The sequence below is a fragment of the Peromyscus maniculatus genome, chromosome 4, assembly GCF_049852395.1.
Source record: "Peromyscus maniculatus bairdii isolate BWxNUB_F1_BW_parent chromosome 4, HU_Pman_BW_mat_3.1, whole genome shotgun sequence".
Taxonomy (NCBI): domain Eukaryota; kingdom Metazoa; phylum Chordata; class Mammalia; order Rodentia; family Cricetidae; genus Peromyscus; species Peromyscus maniculatus.
In genome coordinates this window covers 139,705,985-139,725,501 of record NC_134855.1, presented here as the reverse complement: position 1 = coordinate 139,725,501, position 19,517 = coordinate 139,705,985, and the positions used below count along the sequence as shown (strand labels likewise).

At 52.2% G+C, this 19,517-nt stretch overlaps 1 protein-coding gene across 4 annotated transcripts in view; it reads right to left on the bottom strand.

Moving 5' to 3' along the window:
- Positions 1-3,380: 3,380 nt before the first annotated feature.
- Positions 3,381-19,517, bottom strand: part of Ube2v1 (ubiquitin conjugating enzyme E2 V1) — a 28,186-nt gene continuing 12,049 nt past the window's right edge. For 2 of the 4 annotated variants that reach the window (XM_006992626.4, XM_076571115.1), the window contains exons 2-4: positions 14,501-14,649; positions 6,533-6,658; positions 3,381-5,005 (exon numbers count right to left, since the gene is read on the bottom strand). In XM_006992626.4, coding sequence (XP_006992688.1) covers positions 4,859-5,005; positions 6,533-6,658; positions 14,501-14,649 — 422 coding nt within the window. In that variant the 3' untranslated portion in view covers positions 3,381-4,858. Of the gene's footprint in view, positions 5,006-6,532; positions 6,659-11,564; positions 11,719-14,500; positions 14,650-15,487; positions 15,507-19,517 lie in introns of those variants that run through there. The other 2 variants (XM_076571116.1, XM_076571114.1) reach the window with 2 other exon arrangements.

The following is a 19,517-nucleotide window of genomic DNA, read 5'->3' as shown; positions in this document are numbered from 1 at the left end:
TGTGAGTGGGTGGGTGTGGCCGCCCCAGCTCCTCGGGTGCCTGCTCAGTGCTAAGCACTGGGAACTTCAGCTCAGGCCTGCGTTCTGTTCTCAGCCTCCCCCCGACCTGGAGGGGCCCCTGCCCTGGGCTGTCCTCCACCCTCGGTTCCCCACAGGACACTTGCTGGAAACCTCTGGAGCCACACGGAGTGCACCTGTTTCCTCGCCTCCTGTTCTAGTTCACAGCTCCGGCTCGCCGCACAGGCCTTGACAGATAGCGAGCACACACAAATGCTTGCTGGGTGAGTGTGGAGGAAAGGCAGGCTCCCGGGGCAGTTCAGGGCTGGGGCTCTACCGGATGTGGAAGGGACTGTCAGGGCTAGTCGCCTGGGGAAGGGCCGGCCCATGGGAGATGGAAGAGCGGGAGGAGTTTCTTCCCAAACACAGGCCTCAGGGGAGGGCGAGGCAGCTCCGGAGTAGGCAAGGTGGTGATGGAGGCCAAAACAAACACTTTCAGCCCACAGAAGCAAGACACCTCACCTCCCTTGCTGCCGGGCTTCTCTCCCGGAGGGGAAAGCCTGGCCCTGGCCCTGTGTTTCAGACACCCTTCTCTGGGGCATGTCTGGCCCTCTAGGCTTTGAGTTTGACGGTGGCTGTCAGTGGCCATTCGAGGACCCTCACCCCTGCCTCCACCCTCACTGGAATGTCAGGGTCCTGGGAGCAGGGGAAGTATGAGGGCATCGCCTTTTTCTGCAGGACACCGTGGGCCACTGGCTCCTCCCCTGCCCAGTGGCCACATCTGTCCCCACTTGTCCGCTTTAGTACTCAGTACAGCTGGCTGGGAGCAGATGCGGGCAAGGTGGCAGTCTGCAGCACAAGCGCACCCTCTGCTGGCCACAGTGGGGACCAAGGCCTGAGCTGAACCTGGAGGTCAGAACTGCGTGCGCACTTGGGCCAGGAAGGAAGGAGGGCAGCCAAGTGGGACACCAGCTGTGTGTGAGCCCTCTCTACCTAAAATCTTGTCTAAGCATCAGAATAACTTGTGATATGTATGTGGGGAGGCACAGAGGGGCTAGTGAACCTGCCTGGAGTCACAGAGCAGCAGAGCCTAGCCTTGAGGTCTGCAAGAGCTGTTGAGGTCCCTCCCCCACCCACTCCCTCACATTCACTAGTATTTATGGAGTTCCTAGGGCATGCCAGACAGTGAGAGTGAGCTCAGCGGACAGCAACACAATAGCCCTGCCCTGCTGCTCACAGATGACGCTCAGTGGGATGGGAGGGGCAGACAATAGGTGTAAATATGTCCCTATCGGGTGTGATAGAGCCTGAACGTGTCCCAGTTCCAGTCACACGCCCAACCTGACACATCTTCAGAACCTAGTGTCCTTGGTGCCCAGAAAGGGTAACCCTGGGGCCCCCAAGATAAAGCTAGCCCCCAGTGGGGACGGTCTAGCTGCGTCTGCCCAGGATCTGCTGGGGACACTCAAAAAGCCTGGGCTACGAAACCTCATCTCACAATCATGAGTGTAACTGGGAGTCCATATGATCAAGACGTTAATACGTGTGAAAATGTCATAATGAAACCCAGTATTGTTTATATTATTTAAAAATGACACTGGAGTCCCCCATGTCTTTCTACCAGCATGTCTGGTTTCTCACAGTGACGGGTGTTTCGCAGCCGTGTTGATGGACACGTTGATGATGCTTTGGTCAGCTCCTGGAGACCATGGGGGCGATTTCCTGCCCAGCCTGTGAACACAGGTGTCAACACCCAGGCTCCTGGGGACACGTTCCAGCGTCAACACCCAGGCTCCTGGGGACACGTTCCTCAAAGAGCTCCTAAGACCACGGTCCCAAGAAGCCAAAGGATACACATTAAGCATCACAGGAGGACCCGGGGTTGGCAGGTGCCCTGTGCAGCGGCTACAGGCATGGCTGCTGTTACACGTAGGTTAACTGACTCTGGCTGCTGGGAGACTTCACATAAAATTTTGCTTCCACACAAAGTTCTGGTGTTCACTGAGCCCACGCCCCAAACCTGAAGACCTTCACACATGTGCGCAGTGTTCCTCTCAATGACAGCTGCCAGCAGCAGCCACAAGGCTGGCTCCAGCTTGAGGATCTGTCTCCCGAGCCTTGCAACTGGTGGGCATCAAGGGACCCATGTGGACCTCACAGCCCAGGGCCAGGTCCTGTGGACTCCTGGTGGTGTCACTTCTCAAGAGACCGTGTGCTTCTGCGAGCTCTGCTTAGTGGAGGGGACCCCAGGACTGAACCCCAAGTCCCTTACCTGGCAGTGATGAGGAAGCAAAACAGATTCAAGCCAGAGAGAACTTGTCAGCATCCTCTGGCTCCTTGGGGACCCCCAGGGCAAGGTGTTCATGCACCTGGGTTCTGGCCGAGCCGTCTGGAGGGCCGCCTGTGTTTGCCCAGCCTTTCTCCTGAACTGGCCCAGAGCCAGAGGGCATTTCTGCTCCTGCTGCACAGGCCTGTGTTCGCACCCGCAGCGGGTCTACGGGAGCTCAAGTCCTGGGACAAGGCAGCTACTCTGTCCCTTCTCCTCGCATGGTGACAGCTGCGGATAAGCTGCCAATTTTCAGATCAGAATTCTTGTTTGCAACCTCACAGCTATGATCACAGCAGTATTTTTACTTTTGGCATGAAAGCCCAGCCAGCACAGGTTCTCCCCAATCAACAAGGAGCTAGAGGATCCCAAAGCTACTTAAGCCCACTGAGGCACGATGGGTTCACCAATAGCTGGGGCCTTGAACTCCTGATCCTCCTGCCTCCACCCCTAAAGACGAGGATTACAGGTGTGCACAACCATGCCCAGCTATTTTTTCTCTCAGGGTCTTTATAGGTCGAAGTCCTGACCTTGCTGCCTCCACCTCCCAAATAAAAACCTTTAAAAACTGCTTTTTTGGCTGGTAGTGGAGCACACACCTTTAATCCTGGCACTTGAGGCAAAGACAGGCAGATCTCTGAGAGTTTGAGGCTAGCCTGATCTACAAAGCAAGTTCCAGGACAGCCAGGGCTACATAATAGAGACCCTGTCTTAAAAACAAACAAGAACCCCCACATCCTTTGACACAGGACAAACTGGTGCACAGACCAGTCCAGGCTACTGCTTGTTCTAACCACTCTCTCAAATGAAGGGCAAACCTCACCCACAGATGCCCCCATGGGTATCAGCAGGCTAACACCACTGTGCCTGGCTTTGATCTCACCAAGTGTCGAGGGATCTGTCCCTTTACTTCACAGTGATGAAGAGCCTGGACTTGGCTGTAACACCCCAAGTGTTCTCGCCCGCTTCAGACATCATGCAGTTTCCAGAGCATCTAAAAGCATTTGACCCTCTTGCTGAATAAGCCTGGCGGAAAAAGGGCACAGCCTGCTCTGTATCAATGCACACTTGTTTATTACAGTAAAATCAGGCAATGACTGACAACACGCTGCTATGAACACTGTTAAACTCGACTTACAGGATGCCTCGCCCGGACAGCTAGTTTGCCCCAGAAAGATCAATGGCCACACCAGCCACTTTTCAGACCTGATAGTTGCTGCTTCAACAGGTGAATTCACATATATGCTTAAACCCCCCCCCCCAAAAAAAAACCCAAACCCAAAATAACCCTTGCAACACAACGAATTGCCTTTATTTCGGTATGCATCCACATTTCAACATTTAGTGGTCCTGAACAGAGTGGGGAACATGGTGACGAGCCAGGAGGCCAGGCCCACCGATCTAAAACCTCGTGACACAGAGCTCCTTCGGGTCTTGGCGAGGGTCTGAGGAGCAGCAACACTGAAACCTGAGTCCGCAGGGTCAGGGGCTCTGTTCAGCTGTCAGGCTCCACACAGACCTGATGGTGGCCAGGGAGCCCCGTCCAAACCTCTTCAGTGTGTAAAAGCAAAGCGATTATGAGAGAAGGAACCGACTCAGAACCCTGTGCGCTCGGACTCCGCATGGCCTTTCTCTAGGCGTCACCACCAAGGCCCCTGAGCGCTGGCAGGTTTGTGGCCCCGAGACTGCTCTGTTCACCTCGAGACCTGAGCTCAAAGTGCATCGGCTGATGGTGGCAGCAGGGCTGAGGACCCGGCCCCCCCTTCCCGGGCTGGTGGCAAGTGAACATGTGGTCCAGAGCTAAGTGAGGGAGGCCAGGCTCTTCCAACCTCATCTGATGGCTTCTGGCCACAGCAAGTGTTGGGTGGTGATGGGCAACAAGGGAGTTGAGGAGGAGGGGAGAGCAGCACCCCTTGATAAAGGTGGGGAGACGGGAAGCCCTGAATTCCTCACCCACGGCCAATTTCTGAGGGAGGGGAGGGTTACAATCTAAGCTTTGGCCAAGGGTGGGAGTGGAGGAGTGGGGGGGACGATGGCTTGGAGGGGGCATCACTTAAGACTTAAGAAAGCAGGGGTGCGGCCAAAGCACCCCCAAGCCCAGCAGTAGTCCCACAGCTGCTACCTGAAGCCTTCCCATCTAGTCTAAGGGCCACCACACGGCTGTGGCAGGAGGGCGGGGCGGGCAGAGGCAGACCCAGGTCATGTGTCAGCAGCAGGTGATTGTGTGACGTGTCGGTTCACAGTTGCGTTAGCTGTGCCCACCGCTCCCAAAGGAAACCGATTTCAACACACCTTCTTGATCCCAGAAGTTCAACTAGGCAGCCAGCGGTTACACTCAACAGAAGATGTTACACAGCACAGCCTATGTATTTCAAATGGACAAGAAATTAGTATCAGAGCAGTGTTCCAGGATGGAGTCTCAGTGGAGCTCTCTCTCCAGTCCTTTGAGGTCTACAAGATGAATCTAGAAAATTCACTACTGTGGGAAATGAAGACTTAGGTTGGACTGGGGAGGGGAGGCCGGGGCCTTGGTGACTAATTGCTGTAACACTGTCCTTCTGGCGGCTGTGGTAGCTTCATGTTCTCTTTTGACATCATCAAGCGCCGCAGCTCCTGCAGGATGACTTTGATGCTGTGGGAATTCTGCCACTTGGCCAGCACTGCCGTGGCCCTTGGATCCACCTGCAGAGAGGCAAACACCAGAGAGATCACCCCGACTCCGAGCAAGGCCTCCCCAAGGTGGCTCTGCTGAGCCCGCACGGCTCCATCAACACAGAGGCCATGCCAAGTGCCCCCTGCCCTGCAGCCAGTCTGCCTCCTTCTCTGGGTCCCACCCAGCATGGAAGAACCAAAGAGCTTGTGGCACATGGGGAGATTTAACCTGGCCACACTCGGCCATCCTGACAGACCAGCACCTGGGCACCCAGCCCTGTCCTTTGTCCTCTCTACACCAGGGTGGGGCTGATAAAGGTGGGAGCGGCACCCAGGTCTGTCTCTCAGGTCACCAAGGGTGGGTGGCTCTAATACAGTAACACACTTCTGACAGGTCATTTCTCGCTCTCTGGGCCATCTTCTGAAGTCTTCAAGGACAGAGGCTGCGCACCATGCCCCCAAGCCTCTGGCAAGCAACATACAGATTCGGCATTTGCGGCTGGAGTGAGGCTGCGAGGCAGATCTCCCTAGGCTGTGGAAGGAAGGCCCCGCCCGGGCTTTCGTCTACAACGGTGCTGCAGCACGGACTTCTCAGGACAAGGCCTGGCAGTCCCACCCAGGAAGAGGAAACGGTAATGCAGGAGGAAGAGCCCCTGCCGCAGTGCTTGGGACCACCAGTGAGCCGCGCAGCTGAACCACTCGGGCATGCGAGCTCCACTCCGGAGGGCCTCAGTGTCCTGGTCATCAGTCTGAGACCTGGGAATGCTCTGGATTAGAAAGTCTGTTGTCAAAATGCACTTAAAAAGTCAGGTTCTGCCGGGCGGTGGTGGCACAAGCCTTTGATCCCAGCACTCGGGAGGCAGAGCCAGGTGTGAGTTCGAGGCCAGCCTGGTCTCCAAGGCGAGTTCCAGGACAAGCACCAAAACTATACAGAGAAAGCCTGCCTTGAAACAAAACCAAACAACAAGAAAGTCAGGTTCCCGTCAGGCACCCAGGAGCTGACAGGAGGACTGCTGGGGTAGAGGCCAGCCTGGGCTATAGAACAGGATCCTCTCAAAAAAATAAGCAAAGGGGCTGGAGAGATGGATCGGCGGTTAAGAGCACTGGCTGCTCTTCCAGGGGACCTGAGTTCAATTCCCAGCAGCCACCTGGCAGCTCATAGCTGTCTGTAACCTCAGTTTCAGCAGACCCAACACCCTCACAAGGACATATATGCAGGCAAAACCCCTACGCTCATAAAATAAATAAGCAAGCAGCAAATATTAAACTATCACATAGCAGTGGTCAGGGTCCATGTAAAGATGTGGGAAAGGTCATGCCTCTGCCTCAGTTTCTGCATTTCCACCTCATGGTGTCACGAGCACTGAGCACTCTTATCTCAGTGACAGTCCAGGGCTCTGGGAGTGAGCTCAGAGGACTGACAAGACACAATGGAGGCAGCCCTGCCCTGCGTGGCAGACACACTGTGATAGCCTGCAGAGGATAAGGCAGCAGAGCACGCCGCCCCCCCCCCGCCCCCCCCCCCCCCGCCCCCGCATTCAGCAGGGCAGGACTTACCACTCCATTCGAACTGCTCACGCCGCTCATGTTGACTTTTGTTACAAATCTTACAGATGGGGGTGCTTCTGGGTATTTAGGCCCACATTCTATTTTAAGGCTGTATATTCGGTTTTCATAAATTGTCTGGAAAAAAGGGTACAGAGATGTCAGTTACAAAGAGCTAGGAGAAGTACAACTTGAGACCCTGTTGCCCTGGAACTACAGCGTGATGGTGTGCCTGGGGACAGGTGGACAGGTGGAGAGCACAAGGCCTGCACCGGCCTCCGAGAAGTGAGTGAAGGACAGAACAACGAAGCTCGTGCTGCTCGGGTGTAAGTGTCACCACGTCCAACCCTCTGCTCTGTTGTAGTCATGGTGACCCGAGAAGTAGCCACCAGCATCGAGTGAGTGAAGGCGGCCATACAGCTGACACAGCCCACCAGGGACAACATCGATCTGAAGTGTCCCGAGAGTTCAAGCAAGGTTCTATGTAACTACACGGTGACTCTGAGGCCCATCTAGACTACGTGTGTCCCTGTCTCAAATAAACAAAAATGCCAACTGTAGGGCTGAGGGCTGGTCATGCCAGCCTGTCAAGGCGGAAAGACGGAAAAGAGTACAGACGGTGTCTGCGGGTCTCTACGCACCCAGTTAGAAAGCCAGTCACGCCTGCAGGAGAAGGCAGGCCAGCCCAACTCCACACCAGCACCACTGGCTGCAATGCTCAGCAGTAAAGCATGGCTGTGCCGGGCCCCATCCTGCACGGACATCCACTCCGACTGGACCCCCCACAGCTCTAAGACCTGCCTCAACCAGCATGTATCCCTACTCTGTGCCCCACCCTTGAGTTGTTCCTGGCAAACAGTGACACCTACTGGTCTCCGTGTCTTTTTAAAACCACTGGACACGTGTTTAAGAAGCCAGGTTCTTCAGGTCACTACTCATCATGCACCTATGCAAACCATTCTCCTGATAAGCTGACTAAGCCAGCGCTCAAACATGGTCTCCCCCCTCCCTCCTCCCTCCCCCGGAGCACTGCCATCCATCACCTATCCAGCATGGTCAACCAAAACCCAGCTGCAGGGTCTGGGTGGAGGAGTGCCCTCACAGCTCCCGGTTCACATCGCTGAGGCCCCCAAGCCTGCAGGGTTACCCCTCAACTCTCAGCTCAGGCTCCGTCAAGACCCATAAGCCCCAGGGGCATCCAGGAGAGGCCAAGGCAAGACTGCCAGAAGTGCAGAGTTCCAGCCAGGTAAGAGCCATAGTGAGGCCCTGCCTCAGAAACAAACAAACAGAAAAAAGACCAACAGTAAATGAAGGAGGGGGGAACCTCAGAGCAGGTCACAGCAGAAGACTGCAGCTCAGTTCCAGCACCCACATGGCAGCTCAAAACTGCCTCTAACTCCAGTTCCAGGGGACCTGAGGCCCTCGGTGGACACCAGACATGCACAGAGTCCATAAACACACATGCAGGCTAAGCACCTACACACGTAAGACTGGCCCTCTCAAAAAGCCAGCAGCTGCTATGTGGCTTGCTTACTTGTACAGGGTGTTGGGTTCCATCCCCACCACAGCAGAAAACCCCAAACCAACACAACTACGTGCTTCACTAACGCGGTGACGGGGTTTCCTCTGCAGACATACCTACATCTGTGAAGCGGGGATTCTTAACAAGGCACCTAGCCAGGTGTGGTGGCATCTGCTTGTGACTCTGCCATTCAGAAGGCGGGAACAGCAGGCACGAGGAAGACCTGCCTGGGCTACATAGCGAGGCAGCCCCAAAACAAAACAAAAAGTGTTTTGGAGGGTTGGGTATAGTAGCTTATACCAGTCACCCCCACACTTGGGAGGTTGAGGCAGGGTCTCACTGTAGCCAGGCTGGCCTCGAACTTGACTCTTCTGCACCAACACCGAGTGCTGGATTGCAGTGTGTTCCTTTTACTATGTGGCATAAAATGATTTTATACACAGCTTTTGCGCAGTATGTTGGAAAACAAAAACAAAAACAAAACCCAGAGGAGGAAAAAACAACCTACCAATCCACAGTGAATTTAGCAGAACTTCAGGTCACACATCGTATACCTTTACATTTACAAAGTTGGGCACATGGATTCCTGCTTGTAACCTCAGCACTCAGGAGGCAGAGGCAGGGGGATTGTTGTGAACGACAGTGAAACCATGCCTTAAAAAAATACAAATAAATGATTAAAAAAAAAACTAGTGAAGATAAATGGGCAATCTGGGCCAGGCGGTCCAGGCCTGTGACTGAGGTACTGTCTCAGAATCAAGTAAGAGGGCTGGGCTGTAGCTCAGCTAAACAGCACCTCCCTGGCATGCAGGGGGCCCTAACATCAGTCCCCAGCACTAAAATAAATAAGCAAAAAGAGCTGAGTCCCTCAGGGGTTCTATTTAGATACTCTGCCAAGGGCCAGTGAGCTGATCCAGCAGGTAAAGATGCCTGACATCTGAGCCCAATCCCTGGGACCCACAGAGTAGGAAAACGCTTCAGAGGGGCCTCTGACGGCCACATGCACACTGTAATGCACGCAATGCAGGTGTGTACACACATATATAGCTAAATAAATTTTATTATATGTGTACATAAAGTTGTGCACGTGTGTGCAGTGTCCAGAGACCAGAGAGGCCTGAGGTGAAACTGCAGGAGCCTGAAGCAGCATAGAAGCCAGGATGGAATCCTGGTCCTCCATAGTAGCAAGCACTCTAGCTTCTGAGCCCTTCTCTCCAGCCCCATGAATAACTAAATACAAAATAAATAAAATAAAATAAAAAGTTGCTTGTACACACTTTGGATCTTAGCACTTAGAAGGCAGAGGCAGACACATCTCTGTCAGTCTGAGCTGACAGTGAGTTCCAGGCTAGCAGTGACTGAGATCAGAGATCCTATCTTAGATTTTTTGAGACAGGGTTTCCCTGTGTAGCCTGGCTGTCCTAGAACTTGCCCTATAGACCAGGCTAGCCTCGAACTCACAGCTCCACCTGCTTCAGCCTCCTGAGTGCTGGAATTTTAAAAGTGTGGGCTGGGGGAGCTAGAGAGATGGTTCAGAGGTTAAGAGCACTGACTGTTCTTCCAGAGGTCATGAGTTCAATTCCCAGCAACCACATGGTGGCTCACAACCATCTGTAATGAGATCTGGCACCCTCTTCTAATGAGATCTGGCACCCTCTTCTGGCCTGCAGGTATACATGCAGACAGAATACTGTATACATAATAAATAAATAAATCTTTAAAAACAAAACAAAACAGGGCTGGAGAGATGGCTCAGAGGTTAAGAGTACCAACTGCTCTTCCAGAGGTCCTGAGTTCAATTCCCAGCAACCACAGGGCAGCTCACAACCATCTATAATGGGATCTGGTGCCCTCTTCTGGCATGCAGAAATACATGAAGGCAGAGCACCCATACATTAAAACAAAAGAAGCAATACACCCCAGCCAGGCAGTGATGGCGGGCATGCCTGGTATACTCCTGGCACTGGAAAGGCAGAGGCAGTCGCATCTCTGAGTTTGAGGCTAGCCTGGTCTACAGAGTAAGGTCCAGGACAATCAGGGCTACACAGAAACCCTGTCTCGAACAAAACATAAAAAAACATAAAAAAATAAATAAAAAAATAAAAAAACAAACAAACCAAAAAAAAACTACAACCCAAACCACAGGAGACAAGGAAGGAGAGTCACTAAGAGCCGGACAGGCTGGGCAGCAGCCGCCTCCTCTGGCAATGGCAGTCCTAGGCATACCCCCGAAGAAGTGCAAACAGTACTCCACACACACCGCCATCAGTGTCCGCCCCACCACTACAAGGGCACACCCAGGATGGCGCTCCTGCCGACAGTGCAAAGGCATGGAGTACCGCAGGTGCTACGGTACCATGAGTTCCTACATGGTCTTTAATAAAGCCCCAGCCAGACACTGCGGTAAAAGCCGGAAGATCAGAGAGACAAAGGAACAAGCCACTGCCACATCTTACCTCTAGGAGTCCTCAGCCTAAAAAAGCTTCAGTTCCTGTCTTCTCACGCCTTATATATCTTTCTCCACCCAGCTGGGATTAATGGCGTGTGTGCTTCCCAAGTCCTGGGATTTTTTTTTTTTTTTAAAGATTTATTTATTTATTATGTATACAGAGGAGGGCGCCAGATCTGATTATGGATGGTTGTGAGCCACCATGTGGTTGCTGGGAATTGAACTCAGGACCTCTGGAAGAGCAGTCAATGCTCTTAACCTCTGAGCCATCTCTCCAGCCCCCAACAAGTCTTGGGATTAAAGGCGTGTGCCACCACTGCCTGGCTCTGTTTCTCTCCTAGACTGAGTCAATCTCATGTAGTCCAGGGTGGCTTTGAACTCACAGAGATCCAGATGGATCTCTGCCTCTCGAGTACTAGGATTAAAGGTGTGTACACCACCACTGCCTGGCCTCTATGTTTACTCTAGTGGCTTGTCCTATTCTCTGATCTTCAGGCAAAATTTATAGGGTACACAATCTATCACCACATGCTATAGGGCTTTGCCAGAAACAGATGCCTTGGAATCAGCAGCATCACATGCCTGCAGCTCAGAGTGGGAGGGGGAAGAAGTCACCACCAACAGTTCTTTTTTTTTTTTGATTGAGGGGAAGGTTTTTATTGTAGAGGCATCTGGGAGTGTGCAGAGCAGGGAGAGAAAGTAGGTACACTCAACATGGCCTGTAGAGTGAACTGGGCAGTGAGAAGGGAGAGAGACCAGGAGAGCGAGAAAGGAAAAGAAGAGACAACCAAGGGGGGGGAGGGGGCCGAGAACACAGAGCTGAAATGGCAGGATTATATAGGAATGAGGAGCTGGGGGAAGGGAAGCCTATGAGCTGTAGCAGTTCCCAACAGTTCTTTAGAATGATGAAAATGATACGATGTGAAGTGACAGATTCTGGGGTGGCCCTGTTAACTGGATGCCATTCATTCATTCATTCATTCATTCATTCATTCATTCACTCACTCACTCACTCACTCGTGTGTGTGTGTGTGTGTGTGTGTGTGTGTGTGTGTGTGTGTGTGTGTACGTACACATTGAACTCTGGTTGCTTTATCCACTGAGCTACCCTGGATGTTGAACATCATTGCAGACTGGGGCCCCAGACCATAGGAAGAGGATGCTTGCTGAGCACCAGCTCTCCACGCTCTCTTCCTGACCGTGGATGCAGTGTGACCAGCAGGCTTCTTTTGCCAGGTATTGTATCAGAGCGCTGAGAAAAGTCCAATAATAAGAACTTGCAATTATACACGTTATGAGCACACTCTAAAACAAGCATGGGGACATCCACGTACTCTCAGTATACCAGAAAGAGCAATAACTCTTGAGTCTGAGGCCAGCCTGTACTACATCAAACTGTACCTTAAAACCAAGGATTGGGGCCCAGAGAGATGGCTTTGTTGTTAAGAGCCCACACTGTTCTTACAGAGGACCTACTTGGTTCCCAGCACCCCCCTACTGGCAGATCACAGCCTCCTGTAAGTCCAGCTCCAGGGGAATCCAACACCTCTTGCTTCCTTGGAAATCTGCAGATACATGCACATACCTACACCAAACACGCATAATTAAAATAAGAAAGCCCAACAGATATAGGCCAGTGGTAGAGACCTGCTTGCTTTGTGCAAAGCTCTAGGACCAGCATTTGGGAGGCTGGGGCAGGAAGATGCCAAGTTTAAGGCCAGCCTCATCTGCAAAGAAAGATCCTGTTCTAGTTTTGAAATGGGGTCTGGATAGGTAGCCCAGGCTAGCCTCCAACTAATAATGATCCTCCTGCCTCAACCTCCCAAGAGTTGAGATTATAGGTCTGAGCCACCACCCGGCTCAAGACCTTGTCTTAATTAAAAGATGTGCAGGCATGTCTGGGGTGTGGCTCAGTGGCATGCTGCAGGGTTTGCCAAGCAAGACTCTGTGAGGTCCTAAGGTAGCTCTGTAATACCGGCTGCACTGCAAGTGCACACATTAGCTCGTGGAAAGTCCCCAGTGCTTTAGCAGCTCTTTCAGCTCTCCACCCCTTCAGGAAAGAGTAAACTCAAGTTCAGGACAATCCAAGCAGTTTTTGTTCGTTAGGGACGGGGTCTTGGTATGTAGCCCCAACTGCCTCAAGCTTGCAGCACTGACGCCTTCCCTTTAGTTCCCTGCATTTAGGCAGCACAGTGCCGTCAGTGTCACTTATGGGCTGTTTGAGATTTGTCTGTGCAGCAGCAGCTCAGAGCTGCACATGCTCTGCTCTCAGGCTGCTGATCCTGGGAAGCAGGAAAGTGGTTCACAGCCCCACAGCTGCCTGACCCCGAGCCATGTGCGGGCACTCTGGGGAGAAGGAAGGACTCTAGAGGCTGAATCCTCTTAGCAAAGAAGGATCTGTAGAGCCATCTAGCTGTGCATCCCCAGGACTCCAGTCAGTAAGCTGCTTCTCAGGGAGAAGGGAAAGGGCACAACCGGACGGCGCACGCACACACACACACTAACTCTGTACCAGCCAGCGTCAGCACTGCGAAAACGACTCAGGAAGACACAGTAAAGCGCATGGCTGGTCGTTCCCCGGCAGCGTCAACAACCCTCGAAGATGAACTTCAAGTATGCGAAAGCTCCTGAGCCTGAGGCAGGTGTCAGTTCCCAGTGCCCACAACTGGAGTCCTCCTATCTCCAAAGTGCACAGGCACTGCCTTGCTCAAGCTGAAAAGGAAGGAAGCTGTCACCCTTAGGCACACACAAACACACTGGACAGGTCTAGCCACATTCAGGCCACACCTCCCAGGGCTCATCTGCTGGAGTGTCCCACTCTAGGGTCTTTCTTTCTCCCAATTCTCTCCTGCATCAAGTAGGAAACGTCTACCACCCCAGTGCTGACCAATGAAAACTCAGCTTCTCAAGTGGGCAGGGAGGAGTGAAGCCTTGACAGACCGACCCAGGCTGGAAGGTGCCAGCTCTGCGTGCGACTGGGCAGGTGACCTCACTCCCGGGTCGGCTTCCCCACCTGTGACCTGGAATGTGGTCACGTAGGAGGACCTGACAACAACCTGTGTGCACTAAACACACTTCTGGAGGGCTAACCATGTATCCTCAAACACAGCTGGCCAGGAACTCACAAACCAGAACTCTCACTGGCCCTGGTTTTTTAAAATACCTCTGAACCCAGCAGAGCTGGCAGTGACGAGCAGTACACAAAGGCACAGTACAGCTGGGCAGTGGTGGCCGCCGCCTTAGGAGTGTTGCAGGCAGTCCAGGTGCTCAGAGCGTGTTCTAAACGTCAGCTCGGGGCACAGCAGGCTCAAAGGCCAGTGTCTACACTGTCATGGAAATTCACACTACTGACTACACAGGATTCATTTACCCAAGATGGAGAGACATCACCAGAGGGGCTCAGATGTCTAAACTGAAACTGGCCAGCCACATTTCAGAAAACACCGTTGGTGAGCGTTTGCCAACAAGGCTACCATTTATGGTGATATTTTATTTGTACTGAAATGTGATTTTATTTGTATGTTAATAAAGTTGCCTGGGGGTCAGAGCTAATAGCAAGCCATAGCAGAAGCTGGGCGGTGGTGGTGCACACCTTTAATTCCAGCACTTGGGAGGCAGAGCTAGGCAGATCTCTGTGTGTTCAAGAATACAGCCAGCATGGAGACACATGCCTTTAATCTCAATATCAACCATAGAAGACCTGGAGGTCTGTATAGATGGGCAGTGACGAGGAGGTCATGTGGTTGGGTTTACAACCAATGAGAAGGCAGAATAGAAAGTCAATAAAAAGGACAGACAGGGTGTAGGTCTCTTGCTGAGAGGAAAGACAGCAGCGGCAGTGAAGGGTAAGGTTTCTAGCTCTTAGCTACTGCTCTGACCTCTTAGGCTTTCATCTCTGCATTGGCTCTGTGTTTCCTATTTAACAAGACGGTTCATCCACAACCACTGATTCAAAAGGAGGCACGGTGAACTTAAGACAAGACAGTTACAGCCACAGCTTGGTGCTTACTCTTGGAGGCCCAATTATCATCCCTGTCCATCTTGTAAGTGTCATGTCTTCGTCGTCCTCTAGACCCCAGCTAACTGTGCCGTCGCCTACTCCTTTCTGGCCTTCTTCCAGCTCTTCCAACAGTCGGAAATTTCGAGGGACTTTTACTCCTAAAACAAATGGAAAGAAATTCAAGATGCTAGCAAGTCCAGGGGGGTTGTAAGCCTAGAGCAGGCTGCTCAGTGTCGCTGTCTGAACACAAGGGCAGCATGCATGAGGTGCCCACAGCGGTCTCCCTGCAGCCCACACTGAGCTCTGGGGAGCCGGAGCTCAGCCACCCCAGCCCTTCCATACACCCGACCCCAACTCCCGGTCTGGATGCTCCTTCCTTCGGCTGTGAGAGCTGGCTGAGAGGAATGCCAAGTGCAAACTGCAGCCTGAGACACAGCACTTCCTTTTACCGGGTCCTGGTATGGCACATTTTGGAGACGCGCCTGGCTGGGATGACTGGTGGCCTTAGAGGAAAAAGCATTGTATCCCATGAAATGCTGTCCCTACACATGGCTGTCAGCAGAGGTGCCAAGGGCAGGCTCTCAAGGCTCTTCCATTCCAGAAGTCATGGCTCCTCTCCTCATTTGTGAAAAATGCTACGAGAGGCAGCTGGTTCTGACTTACATTGCCAGGTTTAGATACCTAAGCAGGGCCTGAGGCTGGAGGCACCTCAGGTCAAGCAAGGTGTCTTGCATAGAGCTCAGGCTTGGGGGTACAAATGCCAGCAGTGGCAGCTGACAGCTCACTCCTAGACTCCCCTGCAACTTTCCCTGTGGGTGGGGGGGGACAACTCAGGACCTACACAAGCCACAGGCTCTCTTTGAACCCAGAGCCCCACTTGCCAGACTCCAGCACTCACTGTGTAGCACAGTGAGGAAAGGATCCCAGGAGACTGGAAGAGCTCCTGGGGTGTCCTGGGCTTCCTGATGTGCAGGGCACAGGCCAGCGCTAGCTCACCTGCCCCGTCATGGCAGCCATGCCACAGGCGCTGGGCGACAGAGAGGCAGAGAGCAGTGTCTGTGTTCCTGGAGCACACCACCCTAGGGAGGTGTGGGACAGATACAATGAGTGAACTGTATACAGATGGGGGAGACGGATCTCAGCTGAAGGGTGGCTGAAGGGACAGCATGCCCAAAGTCCCCAGGTCTGACATTTCTTGGGGTCAAGGAGCAGAGGAAACAGGGAAGCCAGGGCAGCAGGAAAGGGCTCTGACAGTGCAGCCCCTGGGGAACACGAAGGCCACTGGAGCTCTCAGAGTGACCGGAGTCCTTCTCCCAACCCAGACAGACCCCAAGTGCTATGAGGGGGATGCTGAAAAGGACCAGTGGCCATGTGGGGAAGAGCAACGGTCCAGCAGACAGGATTTTTGTCAAGTGGCCTGTGGTGTGAGAGAAAGAGAGGTGAACTCTAGTACCCAGAGGTGTGGTGTGAGCATCTGGGGCAGCCGTGCTCACGGGGCCGGGATGGAGTGCTTCATCCTCCAGGCCACAATTACTAGGAGTGACTTACTGGGTTAGGAGCGTACAGGGCCCAGCAGTTGAAAGGCCCTGGGTTCCATTCTCACTACCACCACCAAAAAGAGTGACTTCTTTACTGCTGGGGCGCAGCGCACGTGCCTAGCAGGCACTTGCCTGCTTCTATTTCCAGCACACAGAACTTATTTAGGGCAAACAACATTATCCTAATTCCCATTTACAAACAGTAACAGTGAAGTTCCTTTTTAAAAAATTGTGTTTGAAGCTGGGGATGGTGGAGCACACCTTTAATTCCAGCACTCAGGAGGCAGAGGCAGGTGTCCTCTGGGTTTAATGTCAACTTGGTCTACAGAGTGAGTTCCAGGACAGCCAAGGCTACATAGAGAAACCCTGTCTAAAGGAATAATAATTGCGCACATGTGTATATGTACATGCATGTACCTCAGGAGCTGTCCCCTGATGCTCACTAATAGACTACAATGGCTAGTCAGCGAACCCCAGGGATCCTGTCCTACCTCCAAACACTGAGATCACAGACCATGCCTGGCTGGCGGGCTTTCTACTTGAGTGTTTAAGCTCAAAACCGGGTCCTCAGTCTTACAAGGCAGTATCACCTGTCCCACCCCCAGGGACAAGTGTGCAACAAAAGAGCCATTTGACTGAAAACACTAAATAATAGCACATGTGGTCTTGGGGTGTGTGTGTGTGTGCAGCAAAAGCCTAACAGCATACTTGACTCACTGGCTTGGGAAACGCTAGCATGTGTCACCCTCAGGAGAGCCAGCTGCACTGTCTGGCTGGTGACGTCCTACAGCAAACATGAAGCGAAGAGATTTAGACATCAGAGGCAAAACGAAAACACCACAATTATTTTGCTTCGAGTTAAATAAAAAGGAGGGGGAGGATTGGGAGATAGCTCATTGGCAAGAGCACTTGTTCTGCAAGCATGAAGACCTGAGTTCAAACCCCCAACACCCATGTAGAAATCAGGGCATGGGTGAACATACCTATGTGCCTATGACCCCACCACTGGGGTGGAGTCAGGAGAGCTGCTGATTGCAAGACTGTCTCACAACAGTTAAGCAAACACTAACTAGTCTCTGCTCTGGCTCCTGTACCGTGTGCATGGGTGTGCATGCCTGCATATGTGTTTGCACCCCTCCAGAGTTAAATCTAACTACTACTATTATTAGAGAAAGGGTCTTCATATGTAGCCTAGGCTGGCCTCAAACTCAAGAGATCTGCCTGCCTGTTTCCCAAGTGCTAGGATTAAAGGCATGTACCACCACATTTGGCTACTCTGAATTTCTTTATTAGATCCATGTATATGTATGTCAGAGGGCAGCCTGCACGAGCTGGTTCTCAGGGGTCAAACCCAGTCTGTCAGTGTCTTAAGTGCCAAGCCATCTTCATAGCCCTTAATCTCTTTTAAAAAAATCACATATATAGCTGAGTGGTGGTGGTGGTGGTGGTGGTGGTGGTGGTGGTGGTGGTGGTGGTGGTGGTGCACACCTTTAATCCCAGCACTCATGGGAGGCAGAAGCAGATGGATCTCTGAGTTCAAGGCCAGCCTGGTCCACAGATTGAGCTCCAGGGTATCCAAGGCTCCAGAGAGAAACCCTGTCTCAGGGGAAAAAAAAAAAAAAAAAAAAAAAAAAGAACAACACACATAAAGTGTGTCTATGCATGTGAGTGTGGTGTCCACACAGGCCAGAAGAGAGATCCCCTGGAGCTGGAGTTATAGGCGGTTGTGAGCCTCTAAATCCAGCACTGGACCAAACTCATGTCTTCTGCAAGAGCAGTATATACTCTTAGGCCCAGACCTAAATTTAAATGTTTAATAACGATACAAACTTGGCTGTGAAGCAAATGACTGCACATCACTCCTGGCTGTCACCTAAGTCCACAACAGCAGGGACAAATGACCACAGAGCACCAGTCACACCTCTAGACAGCCACCCCCCATCTGAGGGGCTTCAGTGTCTGCCTAGTGGGCACGAGGCCCTGGGTTTCAACCCTATCACAGCCAAGGTAAGAGTCACAGACTGACTCCTGCTCCTCCCGAACTCAGAAGGAGGCAGCTTGGGACTCGAAACCAACCTACAGACTCCCTAAGACATCATTAGGATACAGAAAGACCCTAGGGACACACCAGCAGGAATCAACTTACAAGCAAAAGGGAGGGGCCTGCCAGGCGGTGGTGGCACACACCTTTAATCCCAGGACTCGGGAGGCAGAGGCAGGTGGATCTCTGTGAATTCCAGGCCAGCCTGGGCTGGAGTTCGAGGAAAGGTACCAAAGCAACACAGAGAAAGAAACCCTATCTCGGAAAAAAAAAAAACAATAAAAGGGGAGGGGCTTCAGAAGACATCAGAGGGCTTGATTCTGGACTTCCTGTCTCTAGAGAGAAATAAAATCTGTCTGGGTATTGTGTTATAGCAGTTCAGATGGTGGGCGATAACTCGGGAAGGAAACAGACGGAGATGTCAGCAGAGGCATCTCTGTATACAAGGACTGTTCTGGCCTTACAGTCCACACCGACATTATCTTCCTGCCTCAGCCTCCTCAGCTGAACTATGGTGTGTGTGAGCGCTCCTGTGTGCCCAGGGCACTCCTGGCAGGGTTCCACCACCTGGCCTTTGCACTTTCTAGTCTCTGAGGACTTCTTCAGACAGTGCTAAGACAGCCTCCTTCACCTTCTCTGGGGACTCAGTTCTAAGACACTTGAGCGCAGTAATCTGCTATTTTCTTCTGTCAGGCGGGGGAACCAGCGAGCTGGCTCAGCATGCAAAGGTGTTTGCCACCAAGCCTGACTATCTGAGCCTATCCCTGGAAGGCATGTGGTAGAAGGAGGGAAATGACTCCCACAAGGTATCCTCTGACCTCCACACTCATGCCCACAAACATGTACCACAAGTACACCACCAGCCCTTGGTATCCCTCTCTGCCTCACCTCATACCATTGAGTCCAAAGTATCCAAGCAAGTCTTTTTCTTTTCTTTTGAGACAGTCTCCTATAACCCAGGCTGATCTCAAACTCAACAAATAGCCAAGGACGACTTTAAATTTTTGATCCTCCAGCCTCAGCTACTAGAGTAAGCGGATGACAGGCCCACACCACTATTCCTGGCTAGCATGTTACTTTCCAATTTGTCCCCCACCCTTTGTTTTTTTTTTTCCTTTGGTGACAGGGTTGCTCTGTGTAGCCCTGGCCATCCTAGAACTCACTATGTAGACCAGGCTGGCATTGAACTCACAACGATCTGCCTGCCTCTGCTGGGATTAACAACGTGTGCCATCATGCCCAATTACAACTCATTTATTTTCTGAACAAATTTTTTGTTTGTTTGTTTTTTGAGACAGGGTTTCTCCGTGTAGTTTTGGTGCCTTTCCTGGATCTCACTCTGTAGACCAGGCTGGCGTGGAACTCACAGAGATCTGCCTGCCTCTGCCTCCCGAATGCTGGAATTAAAGGCGTGCATCATCACCACCACCACCACCCAGCTAAACAA